Genomic DNA, 21160 nt, shown 5'->3' with positions numbered 1-21160 from the left:
TGAATGGGGTCAGTGTGGAGGGTGCCTTGCCCTACTCTCTGGGGTGATCCCCAAGACATGTTTACTGCCCGTGCTGTGCTAAGGGATGCTCCTCTCTGCTCACATGAGTAGAGGAAATTGTAGATTCTCAGGCTCCTGAGCCTGAACCCATTTTTACTGGTGTTCACTGGAGATTTTTGCAGCTGTCGAACCGCTCAAACATCTCAAAAAACAGGAGTCCAAGTAAGTTTTCAAAGAAATAATTATTATTAACACAATGAGAAACCACCTGTGGGAAGGGCATAAAGACACAAAAAACATCCCCAAACAATCTAAACGATTCCCTTTTATCCGCACTGGCCTTAACTTTCGCATGATTTAGGTCTATGCCATTACAAGGTTGCTGAGATGTCAAACCCCGGCTACTTTGGTAACTCTCCAGTTTAGCAGAGTTCAATTAGTTGGGGACAGCCTAAACCCTGTAGAATTTGGCATCTTGCCTGCGGCTACACACATTTTAAACCACAACCACCCTGCCTTATGCAACAGTGGATAAATATCACAGCTGCAGGGATATAACAAGGGTAAGATTTCCAAAGCTGAAAGACTCTCTGTGACAACAGTGTTAAAAGGTTTAAGCGAGTTCAAATACTCCAGTGCCAGGCCCAGCCAAAAAAAAAAAACAAACATGTTAGAGAGAAAGAGGGGATCACTAAGAACAGGAAATAAGAAAGTGGCTCAGGAAACAGGTAACATGTGACACCGATCTAGCAGATTTATTAAGATCCAAGAAAGGATTTGATGTTTATCAGCTAACCCAATCAAAAATTTTGGAAGTGATCTAAAACCTGGTAGTTCAAGGCAACCTGTAACCATGTGACATTACAATGAACCTTTATGAAGGGACAGATTACCTCCTCACTAGGGAGTTTCTCGCACCTTGATTTTTAAGATGCACAGGCGTGCACACACACACATGCACATGCACACAGAGTATCTTATCCTGCCTATCTCAGGAACTTCTGTATAAAGCTTCCATATACAGCAACATAGCAGTGGTGTTACACCCTCAGGGGAGTTTGATTTAAGAACTAAATAAGGAATATTTCCAGACTTACCCTCTCCACTAAAGTCACCTGGATTCTTCCATACACTTGAGCTACTGCTTTCACCAAACTCCACAATTACCTCCTAAAAGTTCTGTGACACCAGCCAGCAGCACCAAACCTCCTTTAATCTCAAACAGTTTATCTACAAAATAAAAAGTTTAAATAATGTTGATTTAAGTATGAAGAAAAACATTAAGTAAATTTTATGTCAGTGAAACACTTTATTTTTCATAATATCACGTCTCCTAGAGTGTTTCCCATCCTCCTCAAAAATACCAGGGAGATTCATTGCTGTCATGAAGGTACGCTGTTATCAAATACAATTTTACTACTGATTTTAATTTTTAGTAGTAAGTAGGATGTGGGTGAAATCAGAATTAAAAAGGGAGTTTGTTTTCCACATCTTTCACACCCCTCCTAGGTATGCTTTGAAGCCTTATCAGCATTCCCTTGACACATTTTACTTAACATTGGTATGCCAGAAACATGTCTCTGGAGTAACTCTAGAAAGTACCTACATTTAGACTGGCCATGTCAGAGAATAGAATTTGCCAGCAGCGCTTCAGAAGAAACCCTTATCTACTTCCAGGATCCCCCAAAATATGAGCAGATTTCAAGACCTCATGTAAATATCGGTAAGTCCAGGTCACTGTTTCCAGATTTGCAACCACAGGGAACAGCAGACTCCAAAGTCAGTCTGAGTCCCCTCTTCCTAAGCCCTGGCTTTCTGGCAGAACATCAGAACATCACCAATAGACGTAGACTGCCAGGAGATCTGATCAGCAATTGCTTCAGCAACTGTCTGGAGTTATGGACTCCAGAAAACTTACTTGGAAACTACACAAGCTTTCTTCTGGATATTTGGGTAAAGATGGGAGGGATTGTGAGAAGCTTGCTCTTTCCTTGCTTTCCAGGTCCTACTTCTCCTTTTTTTATAAATCCATGCACATAGAAAATGCAGTTATGTATACTGTGTTGTGCAGCTATTATAAAGATAGTATTAAGGGGTAGCTCTGGAATCAGTAGTGTTTGTGAGGTCTGTTTGTAAGGTGTCGATCTGCCACTGTGTCATTACTGGATGCACTTTATTTGTCATCCCAGTCATTTGTGAACTCATCATGCCAGGTCTAAATCAGCAACAGATATGTGTACTTTCAGGCTATACATTCTAAAATGAAAAATAATACTGATAACAGCAATAATGTTAAACCTCTGAACAGAGGGATCTCAGGGGACTATGTATGGGAGAAAGGGCATCTCTCTTTTCCTTTCTAATTTCCCTTCTACTACCATCCTGACCTTATCGAGGGCCTGGGACTTGTCTGCTGAGACATCACCTCACAAAGAGATGCGGCAGTGTAAGGGGGCACTGTACCAAGAGTGTAGGGACCCCAGGCCTGCAATCTGGGCTCTCACTGCACATCTCTCCTCACGTCATTTCTCACTGAGGGTACAGTACTCTCACAGCCCGCCCACAGTGCAACAGCTCTGTTTGGGTACCACTATTTTGTTGGGGAGTGGGATGCAAGCCTAGGTTGCTTTCATCCCTTCTCTACTGCCAGAGCAAGGTGGCTTACACAAGCAGTGCTGCCTGCAGGACAAGGAGGAAGGGAATGGGAGGAGCTGGGGTGGGCCAGGCTTCCCAAGGCACAAGTCTGGTTTGCAGATGCTGCAATATAACACTATCAATTCCCAGTAACCCTGGCAACGCGCAGAGCTGTGCATGGAGACCTGCAATACCGCTATGCAGTCAGGGTATTGCCCCACACTATGTGACTGAGCACATAGCAATTCACAGCTGCTGACTGAGTAGCAGTGACTTTTACACTTACTTCAAGGTTCTGCTGGCACATGATCTCTGGAAACAGCCTGGGTGCTTTTCTCAGAAGAGTTTGTCACAGCCAACACATACAAACCTTGATGACAACACCTAACGCTGACATGGCTCCAGTTTCTTCAGTGAAAAGACTCAGCATGTCAGCGGTTCCCAGAGCTGATGGGCTCCATCGTGCAGCCTTCAAGCACTGAGGTGGATTGAAAGTGCGTTTGTTGCATTAGAAGTATAGAATTTGTGCTTGGTCACCAAACGCGATAAATTTCATAGCTGAAGGGAAAACCCAATTCAGAGAATATGGGAGATTTTTCTGTTTGGATGGATGGTTTATCTCTGCTCAGTTTTTTAAGATAAGGGGATAATGCCCCCGTTGGGTCAGTAAGGCCCATATATAGAGGTGGGATAATGTAGGCTGCTGTGTTTTATTCATGTCTCTGCTGAGCATCAGAAGTTTCAGGAGAAGGAAAATAATTTGTACGAAGCTTTCAGAAGTGGTCCAACCTAGATGATTCTGTGATTCTGTGATTCTGAGATTCTGTTTAGGGGAGTTAACTTTGCATGTACTTGAATCTGGTAAATAAGATGGCAGACCTTGATTATAGTGAGAGCACTAGCCATTAACTTTTTAAAGAGATAATTGGTCTAGCTGTGAACCTTACTATCTGTCAAATGAACTGCTTATTCACACAGATTCTGCATGAGATTATTTTCCCTTATCTAACAGTGAATCAAAAATATATATATCTGTAATTTACTCTGTCAAGATCACATTAATCATCATTAAACAGTAAATTAATAGATGTCCTGTCAGGAAATATCACTCAGTTTAGACACATTTCCTTTTTTTTTTTTTTTTCTTTTAATAACAGTTTATTGTCTTTTTAAAATAGAAAAATGAGGGACTTTTAGTATGAATAGCTACAGATAACCCCACCTTGTCCAGAGAAAGTAAGATAAGCAGTAGGTTAATTTATGTTCCCTGATTTATAGCAAATTTTGACCACTGAGGCTTGGCACTTGACCTTGGCTTGGATTCTGGTTCATTGTCTCTGCATCACACTCATGTTGCTGTCTGTCATGGAGTGAATGGTCTTCCAGCATAGCAGGCTCTGAAGCACCAGTGAGTTAGAATTACAGACTTTAGAAACATTTGGCAAATTTTGATAAATTTTGGTAGATCAGCAAAGCATTTCCAAATCGTGTCCCTTTGAAGGTTTGCAAAGCACATAGCTTTCAAAGTAATTTGTTTTTCCTTCCCTTCCTGGTAGCCAACTGACCTATATGCAAACACGTAGCTCTAGACAGATAGAAATACTCCTGTAGGTGCTGCTTTTGCCCAGAGAGGAGAGTGTTGGGGCGGGGGGGAGGGGGGGGCGGAATAAAATGAGATGGTGTAAATGGCCTGCAGGAAGCTGAGCAGCAGAAGAAGAGGAGATTCTGGGCTATCTGGTGGGGAACCAGGCTGCAACACCAGAGAGGAGGCACAGGGGCTGTGGGCAATGGGGGAGTGCTTGTAAGGGAAAGAGATGGGAAGAGAGGCGGATGGGGGATTAGAACACAAACATACAGTAATCCAAATTTCTTTAAATCATATGGTCATGGAAAAATGCGGTTTGTTTCCAGTCACTGCTAGAGATTGAACTGGATGATCTCAAGAAGTCCCTTACAGTTTTGGGTTTTATTCTTTTTTTTATGCATCAGTCTTCCAAATTGTAACTGCTTCACTTTAGACCAGTGTATATGATCAAAGGGTTTTCCTAACTACTTAATGGTTATTGTAGCAAAAAATGTAGACAAAATCAGATCCTGGCATATGGGAACCCAATAGAGAAGTAATCTATTTATGATATCATATATAAAATACACTACAAATAGCATAGGAATTTTTGAAATCAACATTTTTCTAATTTAAATCTTACATTATTGTTAGCATATAAGATTCTGTAGCTTCTAGAGAAAAATTCACATGTAAGATTTTAGGACAAAAAGCTCCATACTAATTTAAACCAAAACCAAGCCAAAAAAACAAAAACAAAACCAAAAACCCAACAAACCACAGAGAAGAACCCTGTTAAAAAAAAAAAAAAAAAAAAAACCAACTGGTAGGAAAAAGTCATTTCAGAGTGGATGATAAATGTGTATAGCAGATCAAGAAGCACATAGGAAATACACTGCTGCTAGATCAGGGCTTTGAATTAACTTTAGTAGGTGGAGCCAGGAAGCAGCAATAAGGATAAAATGAACCATGTGTCCTGGAATAATTAGATAATTCTCTGATACATCCCACACAGTTTTGGCTGGTTCAGGCTTGTTTCATGGCCGGTTCCCTGTGTTCCAATGTTCTTCTCCATCTATTTCCCTCACTTTGGACTCAGTTCCTCTGCAACCACAAGCAGATGTTCTCCAGACTAAAATTCAGAACAGAGAAAAGCCATATCGGAAGGTTTAAGTAGCTCGTGGGGTCATATGGCATCTGCCCAGAACTGGCGATGCTTTGGAGATCTTTTAAAAGCAGGCAAATGAGCACAAAGTAGGAAAGAGACATAATTCCATAGATCTAAAGGTACCACAGCCTATGCTCTTAAAATATCTCAGCATATCCATGGGGAAACAGACAGGGGAAACACCGCATTTATGTGATTATTTCTCAACATGTTGTACTCTTAAAAATGTACATCTGTCATTTGAGATGATTTATTGTGCTCTTCACTTGGAGCTGTTGTCAGTCAACAAGAGCTATTTAGCTAATTTACAACTGTGTAAAATCAAAGTCTTTACAGAGCTGCTATTTCATCCAGATTATTTTTAGTGCAGGTGTTTCACTTACACAGAAGGAAGCAGCGATGTATTGCGATCAAAGAGGACTTGAAAGTTCAGAGTGCCAACACCAGCTCTGCATCAGGTGCTAGCTGACTCATTGGCTTTTAACGTGTAATGAGTAACTAACAACTATTAAGGTAGTAGTTGACAAGAGTGTCTCACTGAAGTCTGCAGAAGTGGATGAATGCGGTCCTAGCAAATACTGATGCTGGCTCTGGAGCCAGTTAGTTGATGGTGCTAAAGCGTTAGCAAATGTGAATAAAAAGCGTAGGGAAGGTTATGCTCTATTAACACCGGTGTTTTGTGCCTTCTCTCCTTTCTGTGGGTGAAATCACTGCAGCCCCACTCTGCCGCGCCCGCACCTCCCGCCAGCACCCCTCGCCGCCGCTCTCAGCGCTTCACACCCCGGAGAAAGGGGGTACCGGTCCCGGCCGCGGCACAGCGCGGAGCGGTGCGGAGCCCCCGCGCTCCCGCCGCGCCCTGGCCCGGCCCGCCCCGGCCCGCCCCGGCCCCCGGGCGGCCAATGCGCGGCCGGGGGAGGCAGAGCCGGCGACGGAGCCGGGGAAAACATCAAACCCAAGTTCTTTCTCACCTTGAAGGGAATCAAGCGCTCCCAATGCTTCTCCTCCTGCCGCCCTCCCCGCCAGCCCATCCTCCCCCGGAGGGCCCGCCGACGGCCCGGGCTTCCCCCGCCGGCTGCCCCCCGCCCCCCGCGGCGGACAGCGCCCAGTAGAGGGGCGCCACTGGCGACCGTCCCCCTCGGTCCCCGCGGCGCGGGGGGCCGAGCGGAGGGCAGCGGCGGCGTGACGGGGCTCGATGCGGCGGCCATGGGGCGCGGGGCCCGCCTCGGACCGTGCCTGCTGCGGGCAGCGCTGCTGCTCGCCCTCTGCCCCGCCGCCGCCGGCGGCACCTGGACGTGAGTACCGGGCGCGGGAGGGAGGGCTGCGCGGCGCCCGTCCCCTCGTGTCCGCCGGGGCCCGGCGCTGACGGGGGGGGCGCTGCTTCTGCAGGTGGCTGGGCATCGCCGCCGGGCCGGAGAAGCTGGGCTGCGCCAGCCCGCCGCTGAGCCGCCGGCAGCAGGACCTGTGCGAGCAGAAGCCGGAGCTGGTGCCCGCCATCCGGGAGGGAGCGCGCCTGGGCCTCCAGGAGTGCCGCAGCCAGTTCCGACACGAGCGCTGGGACTGCCGCCCGCCGCCCGCCGCCCGCCGCGGACCCGTCGACCCCCCGCTCGCCGCCGCCGCCGCCGCCTTCGGGCACCAGCTCAGCAGCGGTGAGTGTCCGCCCCGCCGGGGCCGCCGGCCCGCAGGTGCGCCCGCCGGGGCAGGGGCGGGCAGGGGCGCGGGGCTGCCCCGGCGTTCCCGCGGCGGGGCGAGGCGGGCGGGGGCCGGGCAGAGCCGGGCAGAGCCGGACAGAGGAGTGCCGGCGGGGCGGGCGGTCACCGCATCCGCCCCGGGAGGCTGCCGCAGGTACACGAGATACACCGGGCAGGGAAAACCTGCCGCTGTCTTTCCAAAATGATTGTTGCTTATTGTAATTTTTGCTTAATACGTCCGTGGATGACAGTGCCTTTAACTAGATCCACTTAACTATGTTGAAACGTTGTTATTCTTAGACTGGCGTCGGGTTTATCCCCTTATGTCATAATTACTAAATGAGCGGGATAATGACATAGTATTTCGAAAAGGTCATTTGATTTCAGGTAAAAATCTGCTCACAGTACCAATGTGAATTGCTTTAAAATGTATCGTACCTGATCAGTTAGGTGGTATCGCTCAGCACAGCAAGACCAGAGCTGCTTTTGTCTCATGAACTAATAATGGAATTGCTGAAATTTACACTGAAATAGGTACATTTTGTTTGTGTCACATGGCAGTATCAAAGGTCTTGATCCTGCAAGTTTCTTTTGAACACTCTGCTCAATGATTTTGGCGTAGCCACTGATGTGAACTTCAGAATTGTGGTACTTCATTTTGTGTGGGTACTTCACTTTATACTACAACACAACAGTGAAAAAAAAACCAACCATTAACCATGAAAACCTAAAATGATCAATAAGAAGTGATGCATATTCCAAAAAGGAAAAGGAGAAAAAAAAAAAAAAACACAAAAAACCAAAAACAGGGAGCAGTTTACCCTACTATATGTAGCCGTATGTATTGTGTGTTGGTTCTTCTGTCTAATGGGAAGGACTATTCCTGCAGACCCTTAAATGAGCGGCACTGCTAATCCACAAGCTTCACCTGAATGTTCTGTGGAAGCATTCTATGATGGTACCAGCACCACAGACTAGTACGAACAAAAGAAACAAACAGGAACTTTCTTGCCTGTAAGCAGAAACTTGGGAGACTGAAAATAACAAATTGTTTTACAATAGTGAAAATTGCTACAGTGAAATTTTTTCTGCAGTTAATGACTAGTTGTTTTTCAGTTCTCTTAGAGAGCATACCTTGCTTAACATGTTTAAAGATCTATGCCGCATTATGCCAGAAGTCTCAGAGAACGGGTCTGGCTTAAGAGGCCCAGGCAGGTCCTTCCATGATTCTTCTGAGATATAGTATAACAGTTAAAGACTTTTTATACTGCTGTCTTTCCCATGGCCAGCCTATGCTAGGAAAAGCACATGGCCTAAATATCCTTGTGCCATCCTGATTTTTGCCTGGTTTAATATTCCTGGGGCTCCTTGCAACCTTTGTGAATTAGAACAACCTCAATGTTTGCTAAATTTAGCATGAGGTAACTTCTGGCCCTATATCAAAGTAACCCGGGATCATGACAGCTTCAGGTTCCTCCTCCAAGATCTGAACTAATCTTTTCTTCTTCTTCAAATCAATATGAACAGTGCAAAGCAGAGTGAAGAGTAAGGGATTTGGGGTGTGGTTTGTTTTGGGGTTGATTTTTTTATTATTAAAACCTAATTGGTTTGAAAGTTTCTGTGGCAAATGAAGTTCCCAACCAGATTTAGAAAGGAGTTACCAAAAATCACAGGATACAAGGAGCCAGAAACAGGACCATTAATAGTATGGTCATATGAAGAGGCCCTGAAATCTTTGTTGGATGTGAATATCCACTGCTTTAAACAAGTTAACTCTACAGAGCAAGCTGTGATGACTTTAAACTGTTCCCTTTTAATAATAGTCTGGCTTGTAAAATCCCTTTCTACAGCTCCACCAGGAAGGTAGTCAGAGGGAGTTATGAAGTAACATATTTGTGCCTTGCTTTGCAGGCACGAAGGAGACAGCGTTCATATATGCAGTGACGTCGGCGGGCCTTGTGCACTCGGTGACACGATCGTGCAGTGCAGGAAACATGACTGAGTGCTCCTGCGACATGAACCTGCGGCATGGTGGCTCAGCCAGCGAGGGCTGGCACTGGGGCGGCTGCTCTGATGATATCCACTATGGAATGTCATTCAGCAGAAAGTTCCTGGATGTGCCCATTAAGAACATAACGGGCAAGAGTGGAAGCGGACTGGCGGCAATGAACCTGCACAACAACGAGGCTGGGAGGCAGGTACGTGTCACCAATTCAGAAATGGCAGCAGTTGCCTGTTCACCTTCATTGACAAAATGGCATCAAGCAACCAAGGCCTGTCCTTGTCTGCAGGTACAGATGGGGCCAGTGGCAAGAACAGCACTAACGTCACCAAAGCAAACGTATACAAACTCAGAATCAGAGCTGGTTTTAACTAGTTAACTGAACTCCACAGGTTAAAATAAAGACCACAAAATAAGAATTAGATCTGGAGTGCTAATCAGGTATTAGATATTTGATATTCTGTAACAAACTTGAAATAATCTTGTTATCAGCATAATACATTAGAAGTTTTTTTCACTTATTATTCTGTTATTATCATGACCTGCATTTTTAATTTTCTCTAATAATGAATGAGCAGGGAGACCGAACACAAGGCATCATTATCCATCCACAGTCTGGGGTCCTGATCGGAGAGCAGAAGTCTAAAATCGGTCAGAGAGGAAATCAAGAGTTAACCTTTTCTTTTAAAAGATGGGATGGAAACAACACCTCTATTTTAAAGCAGGCCACTGGTTAGGGCACTCATCAGAAAAGTGAGAGGAGTCTGGCTTCATGTAACTCTTCTTCAGCCCAAAGGACTTCAAACCCACAGTTGCAGAGGAAATGTGTGTGTGGGTGTGTGACATCAGGTCCTCCTGTCCTGTTCTGGAGATGACAAATGGGGGCAGAAACAGCCAATAGAGAGAGATGTGAGTCTAATCTTGGGTCTTACATCTGGCATAGCAGAGACTTGGATTATGGTTCTTGCTTTAAAATTACTTTCTCTGCTTTACCTTGGAGTTTTAACTTTGTCAGTGTTTAATGGCTCTCTCTGGCCCCATAATACTTTAAATCTGTTCTGCTCAGTGACACAGCTATAACTAAAGAAAGAATGGAGACCTCTGGTTTTAACTACACATATTGATGGACTCCATTGTAACTCAGTAATTTCCTGTGGCCAGAAGCAACATCGGTGGATTTTACTGAAAACAACTTTCTTATCCACCATAAATGGGGAATAGCCACAGTAAGCCATCATAAGGGCCATGGTGGTATCATTGCAAACTATTTTAATTTAAACTAATTTTTACAGTTTACAAGGTTAATATTTAATTTAATTAAGTTATATAGTTGGAAAACCAGAACATCTTTCATGGACATAGGCCCTTTTCAGGGCAGAAGTAGAAGAAGCAAACTTTAAACCTAAATAGAAGCTGAGAACAGTTACCGTGAGTTTAATCAGATGCCAGTCAGCTAATCATCTCTGAGGAAAGGTGGTTGGTATTGTGTAGTAGGGAATGTAAATAAGAGGAACAGAGGATTAAGTGATTATTTCCTTAGGGAAAGAGGAAAGGGTCATTTATCACATTTGTAGAGAGAGATAGCTAATCTCCGTAAAATTTTCTCTCTTAATTTCATTATTTTTAATATACAGTAAAGATATGAAATTTTTATTGTAATACTCATGTTTGTCATTAGACAGTGCCATTTTCTCGGATTAGGATGACAGAGAAAGTGTAGGGAAGAAGACTGCAAGGCTTCAGAGGAACTTCAAAGAGAGAGAGAGATACAATTTCTGCGTTTAGGTGGCAGTGACACAGGTCTTCTCTTTGATGCTCTGTTCTCTTGTCTGCCTTTAGCTTTATGTTAGCAGCAGCAGTAATTTGCTGTCCTTTTGTCTTCAGTAATGGTCTTATGGTCTTCCCGTACCAAACTTGTGTTCATCACTCATTGCTGCAGGTGTGCCATCACAACTGCCTGGGGTCTTACACTCTGAACTGTACCGAGGAACTGTTCAGCGTTAAAACCTACCCCACGTACACACAGAGCCTAGAAGAGAAACTTTTCTTTTGGTGTTGCTTTCTTTAAAGTTGGATCAGTTCCCTGATCTCATCTATAGCTGTCATGGGCCACATACGTCATGGAGATAGGACTGACTGGAAAAGGGAAAGAGTGCATTCAGCCAAAGATAACATATTTTCAAACAATTAGCTAAAGCTACAAGGGGTTGGAGGATGTGGTTAAGTGAGTCTTCATTTTCCATGAATAGTATTTTTGATAGGATCCAATATATCTTAGATATTGGTTGTATACATGAGAATATAACTGATTCTGTGTCCACATTTTTAATGTCATGCAACTGCAGTATCTTCTATTATTATTCATGTTGAGTAGTACCTCTTAGTATACATAACTTCATGAAACCAGAGTTTTAGACTAGGCTGTCAGTATCTGGGAATGTGGTAGAATCTGGCCCAAAAGGATCCATTAGGTCTTGAGGACCTCTCGGGGTTTCATACTTTTAATGATACTGAGCTCTCCAACAAGGCTCTCAAACTACGCTGTCACAGGCTTATTTGGTGCACACCATACATAGTCTCATTCCTTTTCCAAGTTTTTACAGGAAAACCCATCTGCTGCAACCCTGAAAGACCAGAAGACCTGTATTTCACTGTTTTTATATCAATGGTGTATTTGTTGTTCATTATCTTGGAAGAAAATACGCAGAGTATTTAGTCAGTTTCCATGCATAAATATTTTGTAACTTAATGGCAAACTGTAGGATAAAGCAAATATTTTGACCACTGTCCAGAGTGAAAAAGAATTTTTATTGTTGGTACTTGGGATTTCTAGCAGCAATATTAACTGAAGTAAAGTTTAGCAGAACTCTTCATTTTTTGTAGTTCCAAAATCCTTAACTAGGAGATGTTGGAAAATGTTGACCTTCATGTTTTGGGGCTTACAAGAAGGATGTTTTGCAATATATTTTGGTACCTTATGACCTTTTGTAATAAATACTGTCATGTATCTGTGTCTTGCAAGAGCAGTCTTCCAGGGACAATACTTCTGTGTTTGTTTGGAGTTACTAATGGAACTGATATGTGCAGAATTCTCTTGTTCCTTTCCCATTTCAACATGTCACAGTTAAATCCAAGATATATCAATTTTAAAACAGTAAGGATCATTTGACTGAGTTGTCCGCTGTTTAGGATACTAACCTGAACCTCAGAAGATCCAGATTTCATTCCTTATTCTGCCACAAGATACATATTCGTCATCTTTTAGCATTGTAACTTTCAGTGTACTTAGATGTGCATATGTGAGTTGGGCACCTCTACTCCTTATATAAAAGGATGAAGGGAGTCAGGCACTATGGGTTGACTATTATTGTATTAGTATTTTTTTGCTGATGGAAGAATTCTGCTCAGTTTTCCACTTGTGGAAATTTATTTGATCTACAGGACTTATATTCTCACATTGAAACAGCTTGGCTCTTCAGAGAGTTTATTTTTACTGATACTTGTGGGTTGGTAACAGACCCACCAACAGTCTGCAGTTGTTCTTAAGTGCTGTACCTCTGGTAGGACATGTGCTTGTCTTCATGAATAGTCCTATTAGTTCTACCAGTGGCTTAAATTAGGCTGTTTAATTACAGGCATCATTTCCCATTGCAAAACAAGTACTGGCAGCCCCTGTCTCACAGCTGAGAACAGTACCTGCAAACAGAGACCTTAGCTTGGAGATATTAAGCATTAATTGGCATTAAGGGGTTTACAAGCTGTGACTCCACTGACACTCTCCTTTGCTGCAGACCGATCTCTGCTTTCTGCCCATCCACCTGTTCTAGCCACGCATTCCCACCCCATGCCCCTCCCTCTATTAATTGCATTGGATCAGTGAAAGGAAGTCAGTTTAAAAATAATCTTTTTTTTTTCAGGTTAATTTTTAACACAGACCAGTGTTCAGCACTGTATCCAGTTCATCACTTAGCCCTGCACTCTTGTTGGCCTAGTACTACCAGGGCTGAGGGCAGCGAGTGTCAAGTGGGGCAAGAGGAACTGCTCGGGTGGGCTTGTGGCTGAACACAACACTCATGGGTCCGGCTCAATTCCACACTGATCATTTCTCACAAGCAGTCAGTTGGTTTCATGACCAGCCTAAGAAACCTGAAAACCTGTCCCAGCTTTCACAGAGGGACACATCTATTCACCGTGTTTCTGTGAGTAACAGTGCCCCTCTGAAGTTCTCTATGAAATTTTGTTCCTTAGGGAGAATCCTCTCACAATTTCATGAATAACTGAAGAGACTCACCATATGACTCTAACGGTGTGAAATGTGTCACTGGTTGTGGAGTCAGTCTGGAAGTCACACTCTCAGTAACTGTGCATCCCAGTAATTCTGTGTGCCGCTGACACACAGGCATGTGTTGCAGCCATGTCCACCAGAAGGCTGCATTGGCTCTATAGGCACCATCTTAGGTTTGCTTGCAAGAAAACAGCAAGAGAAAATTCCTAGTCCCTAAATTTTGCCAGATGTTCAACTATGGGAGACTGTTCACATGGCAGCCTGAGATCCAGCAGCATGTTTTGTGATTAGACAAAGCAAGATGTCGGCTCCCTGTGATGGCAGTAGAGGCAACCCAAAATATATTGGAGTCCAACCAGAAAACCTGCCCATCCTAGCAGCTGGGAAGCAATAGCCTGGGGTCATGCACAATTGTGATGAATCCATAAATGATTCTAAAACAAAGTGCATCAAAGCTTCATGTGAGAATCCTGACCAACACAGAATAAAACCACAAATGTTTGTAACTGCTATGAATGTTCTCAGTACTTCCACAACCAATCGCATTTGTACTTCTTGCATTCATCTGATCATCCATACACTGCTAATATATTCTACGTGTTTATATTTTGGTATCAACTGGAGACTCCAACATCAGTGTCTGCTCCTCTTTAGAAAGTCTGCCTCCCTTTAGTTTTCATTAATTCATCCTCAGAGAAAGACTCTGAGGTCACCTGCTGGGCTACTTGCCCACATGGAAGTAACTCACCCTTAGCACCCAGCAGACATGTCCAGTGCTTCCCCCCGACAGTTTCTGTATCCTTCTGCATCATCCAGATTTTACTATGTGTGATTCTAGCAGATTTGGGATTATACTTCTTTCCCCAAACCAGACTGTGTATTTTTCCCCTGTTGTTTCTTCCCTAGTTAGTACCCTGTCGTGCTACAGGGAAAGCAAGGATTACATTTGTAACCTTATAAATCTTATGGCACAATGTGATTTCAGGCTACTTCGAGATTCTAGTTACTTGCCTTGATACAAATAACTAATCATTAGAAATTAGAAAATACTGTTAAATCCCTTCTGTTTGCAAATTGTGTGTAAAATTCATCTTTTGATATCATGTTTCTTGTTTCCTTGGCATTTTATTAGGTTATCTGTGTTCTAACAAAGATTTTCTGTTCTTGGATCTGAAATCCTCATCTGTCTAGTCACTGTTGCATCTTAATGATGCATATTCTGACTACTCAGTGATTTCCTTATGGATAGATTCTTGAGATATGAGCACAAGGTCAAGTCTGTCTATTAAACAGAAACTAGCCTGTGAAGGAGAGAAGATAAGTATATACAAGAATTATTGCCAGTTGATTTGAAAGAGTCTGCATGTACTCTGGGGTGAGGGTCTGCTTGTTGCAGTGTTCTTATTTCCTCCAGGATAGGAAAAAATCTCCAACTGCAGAATCAATCCATGGTATCTGGAAATATCTCCTGCACCAGTGCATCACTTCACCAGGTTTAGTTTGCAAAGGCTAATGGGTGTTCTAGGTCAGGGCATACACCTGCTCTTTCTTGCTAATGGTTCTTTGAACGCCTTACTTGTTTGGCCTCCGTAGTAACCTCTACCAACAAATAGGTCCTGTTAATTCACCAAAGATGTGACTCCAAAGCAAACATTTTGGTCCTGTGTATTTTTAATAATGTTTGTAGAGTTATATGCAAATACCAACTCGGGCTTGTGTCAATATAGTTGGGGCAGAACATGCCAGAAGACCTCAACTCCCACTGAAATCAATGGATTTAACCATGTTGGACTTGTCCCAAACTTCAGTGACCACATTCACCATGATGAAAAGCCCCAGTTTAACACACAGGGTAGAAATAGCTCATTTTATCTGCTCCATGCCTTTACTAGCTCTGATACTTTGAGAATGGCATTTGTGCTGCCTGAGCTACAAATAAGCCGTCTGGGACTTGAGTTTATTTCTGGTCCTCCATAGGGTCAGCAGGGCTCGGTAGGATTTCAGGGCTCTGATGTCACTGCAGAATCAAGGCTTAGGAACAGGCACAAATGAAACAATTTTCTCAGGAGAAACCAGAGAAAGGTGTTAGATTTGTCTTCTGTTTTTTTCTTCCCTAAGACAGTTTGAGAAAGACATAGATTGACAGTGGTTAATGTTTGCGGGGGCTGTGGAGTAAGTGAAAGCTTAGGATGAAATTTAATAAACATCATTAAGTGGAGGGGCGGGGTGTGTCTTCCCCATTTTGTGGGAAATAGTGGTTCCTCCACAAAGGAATAATTCGGATCTGTATTGGCCTTGCTGCATGAGAAGTTTCAGGAGAAACTTACTGTGAGTTAATTTAAAATTCACATTTTCTGTTACATTTCCCAATTGCCTTGATTGTGGAAAGTAAATATGGGAGGAAAGGTTATTAAAATGGAAGACGGTAACATGGGCTTTCCACACCATTAACCAATGGCCTGTATGAGTCTATAGGATGGCTCCAGAGAGTACGTTAATGGAAAGGTAAAACAAAACTAAACAAAAATTATGCTACCTTGTCCTTTTGCTGTATCTGTGCATGTGATGATTTTTCTGTGCACTTTTCCAGACTCTAATGTGAGATATGTCACTAGTCTAATTGTATAATTTTACACTACGTCTATTAGACATTCCAGAAGGAGGTATTATATTAATTGTCTGGTGATTATTTGAGTTGTAGTCCCAGATAAAGAAAGTTACTGCTTGTTTACAGATTCCAGTTCTTTGACATTTGGTCTCCTATAAACTGAGCCAAAATTCTTGCGTGTTGCAAAAGCTTAACGCAGGCTGTCGATTCCCATTGCTGGTCAGTTATTGTTCGGCCCACTGCTTGCTTCTACATGGACATGGAAAAGTAGCCCATCTAAGGGTATTTTAACGTTGGTAATAATGCAAAATTTTGCTAAAACATTGAAAGTTATAAAAGTAATATGAATGCAACTGTCAAATGGTGTTAAATAAAGCCATTATGCAACTGGAAACATTAGAAGCCCATGATAGTATGAGTATGTCTAAATTACAAGAACAGGGCTTGATCCTGTAAGTGAGACGCATCTGACATTTACTCCAGAATACCTGAGTTGAAGATACCTCTGCTGAGCTATAGTGGCTCCTTTGATAGACTTTCCATGGAGCTCAGAGACGTGGGCATCCTCCAGCTCTTCCAACACAGGTCTGTCCTGAGGTGCCTTCAGGCTGTATGCTGCACTGCTTCTGATGCTGAGCCACGCTGGTCACGCAGACACTGTTGTGTAACCTCAAGCCATTCCCGTGGCCTTAGTTACATAGAGACCATGTTGTGAATGTTTAGTGATCTTGATGGTAGCTGCAAGGCACCCTTAAAAGATGGCATAGACCTGCCCAGAAAATGTCTTCCAACGTAGGAAAAGTGTCATTACCTGACCTATCCCTGCTTCCCCTCCTACTATTCCTCATGAGGGCCGTTTGCATTCCAGCGGTGGGAGGAGCAACACAGGACATGTCATTTCAGGTATTTAGGATCCTCCAGAATGAAAAGCCAGACAGAAATACAAGCTTTCATTATTGTGATTCAGTACTGCTATGTTAGTGCCACTGCACTGTGCAAATACAGAGCGCTTCTGAAGATGAGGCTTCTCGTAGTGGGGGTCCGGAGTTGGAAACCTGATTCCTAATATGTATCATCCTATGCTCTGGCTTCCCCATCACTGAAATGACAGTGGCAGCTGTAATATTAAATACTTTGAGACCTCTGTGTCACTGATGTCAGGCAGTATTCATAATGAATGACAGACCACATCCAAATGTCATTATCCCTTTGCTTTCAGGCTGTAGCAAAGCTGATGTCAGTGGATTGCCGTTGTCATGGTGTTTCTGGGTCCTGTGCTGTGAAAACTTGTTGGAAAACAATGTCCGCCTTTGAAAAGATTGGCCGGTTTTTAAAAGATAAGTATGAAAACAGCATACAAATATCAGACAGACTGAAAAAAAAGCTACGGAGGAAAGAGAAAAGCCAACGAAAAATACCAATCGGGAAAGAAGACCTGCTGTATGTGAACAAATCTCCCAATTACTGTGTTGAAGACCAAAAATTGGGGATCCCTGGGACTCAGGGAAGGGAATGTAACCGTACCTCAGAAGGACCCAATGGCTGCAACCTCCTCTGCTGTGGGCGTGGGTACAACACCCATGTTGTCAGGCACGTGGAAAGGTGTGAATGCAAGTTTGTCTGGTGCTGCTACGTGCGCTGCCGGAGGTGTGAAACCATGACCGACGTACACACCTGCAAATAAGATTAAGTACAGAAAACTCAGCCAAACCATCCTGCACTGTTTGGTACACAGAACTGCCACACAGGCAGCAATTACTCTTACTGTGTGGGATTGCAAGGGGATCAGCCTCAGGAGGAGTGGGTATTGCCAAACAAGGGCTAGCCCAAGCATTTGGCATATGAAAGACAACTGAGTGAACAGCAGCCTGCACACAGGGACAGCTAAAACACCAAAAAAGGACTTCTGATGACACATTTGAACATGTAACTCCATGAACGGGGACAGACACTAAACTTTCCAGGTGTTTAATAGTCACAGCATCCTGAAGATCCATGTGGTCAGTAGGTACAGTGGTGAAAACTCAAGATCTCATTAGCCAGAGACTGAAGAGTTAAGAGGGCGTGTAAGACATGTTAGTTATAATCCTTATGTCTGTATTTTTAAAACTGGGGCTAGATGGATCCACTAGATGGTTCATTTCTGCAGGCTTTAGGAAAAAAAAAAAAAAAAACAAAACAAACAAAAAAAAACCCAACACAAAGATAGGGGAATGTTCTGCTGTTGACCATGAAGCATTTGCTTTGTAACCTTTCAGAAAGCTGTCTTCTGCATAATATGCAGAAGAGCGTCTGGTACTGAGAAACATGTGTGATTGCAGAGAGCTGGACACTGCCTGGGTGGAAGAGGAGAGCCCAGCAGTGTGGAGCAAGTTGTATCCAGAGAAGAGGGGCTGGAGCACAGCTTGAATGTGAATGGTGTACCAAATAACAACCTCGGGATTTTTTTATAGGTTGTCTTTCAAACACACAAAGTACAGGTCTGAGGAGGGACAGAAATACAGTTTGGTATTTGAAGGAAATAAAATCCTTCACAGGCATTTCCTCAGTAGCTGAACACACAATTTGCGAGTCAGCTGGTAGTCACCCCACTGTTGGACTATATGCAATAACCTGCCATGTTCAACCACCTTGCTGGTGGTTCACCATCATTTTCACAATTAACCATGCAAGATTCAGCCCAAAGAAATATGCCACAGAGTGAAAGACTTTTTAAAACATTGCTTTCTCTTATTGAAGCAGCATCTAGAACTTTTCATTAGGTTGCATTCTAAGCAAGTTCAATGCACGATGTAATTTATGGATTGGCTCACACCACTAAAATATTTAAAATGCTATTGATAATATTTTCTCCCCCTCCATATGTTGGCTCAATTTTATTTTACATCTGTGAAAGGTTGTTTATTTTTATGCAATGATTTAATGCCTGGCTTAAAAAGCATTTCTTTTGTTTAAATGTGCAAATACCTATTTTTGATAAGACAAGAAAGTTTATATTTTGTAAATATTTAAATTATGCAAGTTATGTAAAACATTTCCAAAACTAATGTGATAAGATTACAGCCTTTGACATTTGTTAGTTAGATATTTGTTACTACTGCAGTAGCCTTTAATTGATTTTTATTTGCATGTGCAGGGGGAAATTAGTCAGAGAATCACATAAATGTTCTTTTTTATACCATCAGGGTGGTTATAATTGTTGTGGTTAATACACACTGATGAGAAACACTATGATTTTCTAAATGATCAATTAATTAATATTCTGTATACTTTTAAAAATTCTTTTAAATCCATTTTACAAACAGTGAAATCCTGGCTCCAGTGGTAAGTGCAGAACTTCCACTAACATCAAGGGGACTTGCAAGGGTTTGCAATCCCTTAACTTGTTCCACACTAACAGTCAGTTTTTAGAAAGAAATCATCTTAGACAGTTTGGTTGAGGCTTTCAAAGTTACTTTGAGGAATTCATTTCCTACTTGTCTAATTATTTTCCTGTGAAAGATGGTGACCAGGTTCCCTGTCACTCTTTATGGGATGTGTAAGTCAGGAAGAAGCAAACAAAACCTTCTGTGTTGTGGCACTTCACTACCTTACTAGGAGTATCTTCAGCAACCAAGAAGTCCTTTATCTGCTGGTTTTTTTGGACCTTTCCTCCACATTTGGCCAGTCTGTCTTCATTGACCTAACCAGATAATTGTCCTGAGGCCACAAAATCTGCTGTCAATGGAAAGGGTGCTCAGCATGCAGGTTGCTGTCATAGGAGGATTCAACACCCTCCCTGTGAAAACTTGGATGGGGAGGACACATCCTGGTGGAAGACCCTGAAGAGAGAGTTATGAGCCCCAGGTTGTTCCCATCTTCCGGCAATGAATGTAAACCCACAGGCTCTAGCTCTACAGGCCATGCCACAGCACCTATTGGCAGCAAGGATGAGACATGCTACTGGTCACTGTTGATATCAAGGTGTTGTAGAGACCACCTCTTTCTCTTTCTGAATTTGCCCTACTGCCCTACTATCAAGCTGCTGGCAGAGGTAAGTGCCTCAATGCCCTGCGTGAGACTGCTCATAGTGGTACCTCCACAGAGTTCAGTGTTGAGGTCACCACCATTTTGTTGTATGGGGCTCCAGCAGGAACCAGTGGCTGGGAGTTCAGTGTGGAGACCAAGATCTCTTCAAGCAGCCCCAACCTGTGTTTCAAAACTACCTTAGCTTTTACCAGACTTAAAGGTTCTTCCATGCCTGATGTGTAAAGTAAGGAAAATCACTAATGTGCTTCTTGGTATACCTTAACTTCTGGCAGAGTAGGAAATAGGGAGAAAATGGTCCTGGACTCGTGGGCCTAAGGTCAGCTTCAGGGATTTGTCCAGGAGAAAAATCTCAGTAGGCTGTTTCTGTGGGTTTGAAGGGGAAGGGCCCTCACATCAGCATTGTACAGCGACGTGGGGCAGTCATGATGCAGTCAGGGTGTCTTACCTGCTTGACTAGCCAGTATTTGAAGCTTTGTTATTTTTGAGAGGTTATCTAGTTCCCCCAGAAAATCTTTTTGTTCTTAAATGTTGTTAATAAAATACTTTTTTTCTGGTTTTGTGGGGAGGAAGAGTTTGCTTTTTCAAAGAATGACAAAAGACAATGAAGAGAAGTGGCATCACACATAGTTTATGAAAGCTACAATGGCTGAGCAAACAAGGTAACAGAGGTTTGAAGCTTCACTGGCAGCAGAAGGACCCATCTTGCCTCTGAGAAGCTGAAAAGAGCTATTTCATGGGAGGTGGCATTACCCTTTCTGCACCGAGGGCAGGGCACTGGTGAGAGCAAGCACATGCATTCTAAGGGGCAGCTGCTTGCTCTCCTGCTGCTCTAACATTGGGAGCTTGGAGGGTGAAGCAGAAGAAAAGCCAAGTGCATTGGGGAGACTGGAGCATGAGCCCCTCTCTTTGCCTATCACAGTTGAAATTGCTGTTTAAGTTAAGTTACATCCATAAAACTCGTTCTGGGTCGGCAGCGTCTGTAAAAGTAATTCTGGATGGGATCAGGATATGAACATTGTTTTGTAGTAGCATCAGGGTTAAAGAAATTAGCCTATCTCTATTGCAGTACTTATTCCACAAAACTGCTTGTAATCCTTCTACACTCTGTAAAAGCTCTCCTTGGGTGAGAGCAAGAGGGAGAACCATCTGTAAGACATCATCCCTCTGCTTTCAAAGAGGAGA

General features: G+C 43.3%; 1 protein-coding gene across 1 annotated transcript; it reads left to right on the top strand.

Moving 5' to 3' along the window:
- The first annotated feature begins 6357 nt into the window (after positions 1–6357).
- Positions 6358–20535, top strand: WNT16 (Wnt family member 16). The gene is made up of 4 exons (XM_074870179.1): positions 6358–6658; positions 6753–7012; positions 8966–9252; positions 17169–20535. Exons 1-4 carry the CDS (start codon positions 6570–6572, stop codon positions 17631–17633), a joined length of 1101 nt encoding a protein of 366 aa, XP_074726280.1. The 5' UTR covers positions 6358–6569; the 3' UTR covers positions 17634–20535.
- The last annotated feature ends 625 nt before the right edge of the window (positions 20536–21160 follow it).

Source organism: Strix uralensis, chromosome 5 (genome assembly GCF_047716275.1).
Source record: "Strix uralensis isolate ZFMK-TIS-50842 chromosome 5, bStrUra1, whole genome shotgun sequence".
Classification (NCBI taxonomy): Eukaryota; Metazoa; Chordata; class Aves; order Strigiformes; family Strigidae; genus Strix; species Strix uralensis.
The sequence above is the reverse complement of the archived record's forward strand: the minus strand, read 5'-3'. Positions and strand labels throughout refer to the sequence as shown.

What these genes read in the sequence shown, in the direction of transcription:
- WNT16 (XM_074870179.1), top strand. Translation starts at nt 6,570, where the DNA reads ATGGGGCGCGGGGCCCGCCTCGGACCGTGCCTGCTGCGGGCAGCGCTG. An exon ending in CGGGCACCAGCTCAGCAGCG is followed by an intron (nt 7,013 to 8,965) that starts GTGAGTGTCCGC and finishes CTTGCTTTGCAG; the next exon opens with GCACGAAGGAGACAGCGTTC. An exon ending in ACAACGAGGCTGGGAGGCAG is followed by an intron (nt 9,253 to 17,168) that starts GTACGTGTCACC and finishes CTTTGCTTTCAG; the next exon opens with GCTGTAGCAAAGCTGATGTC.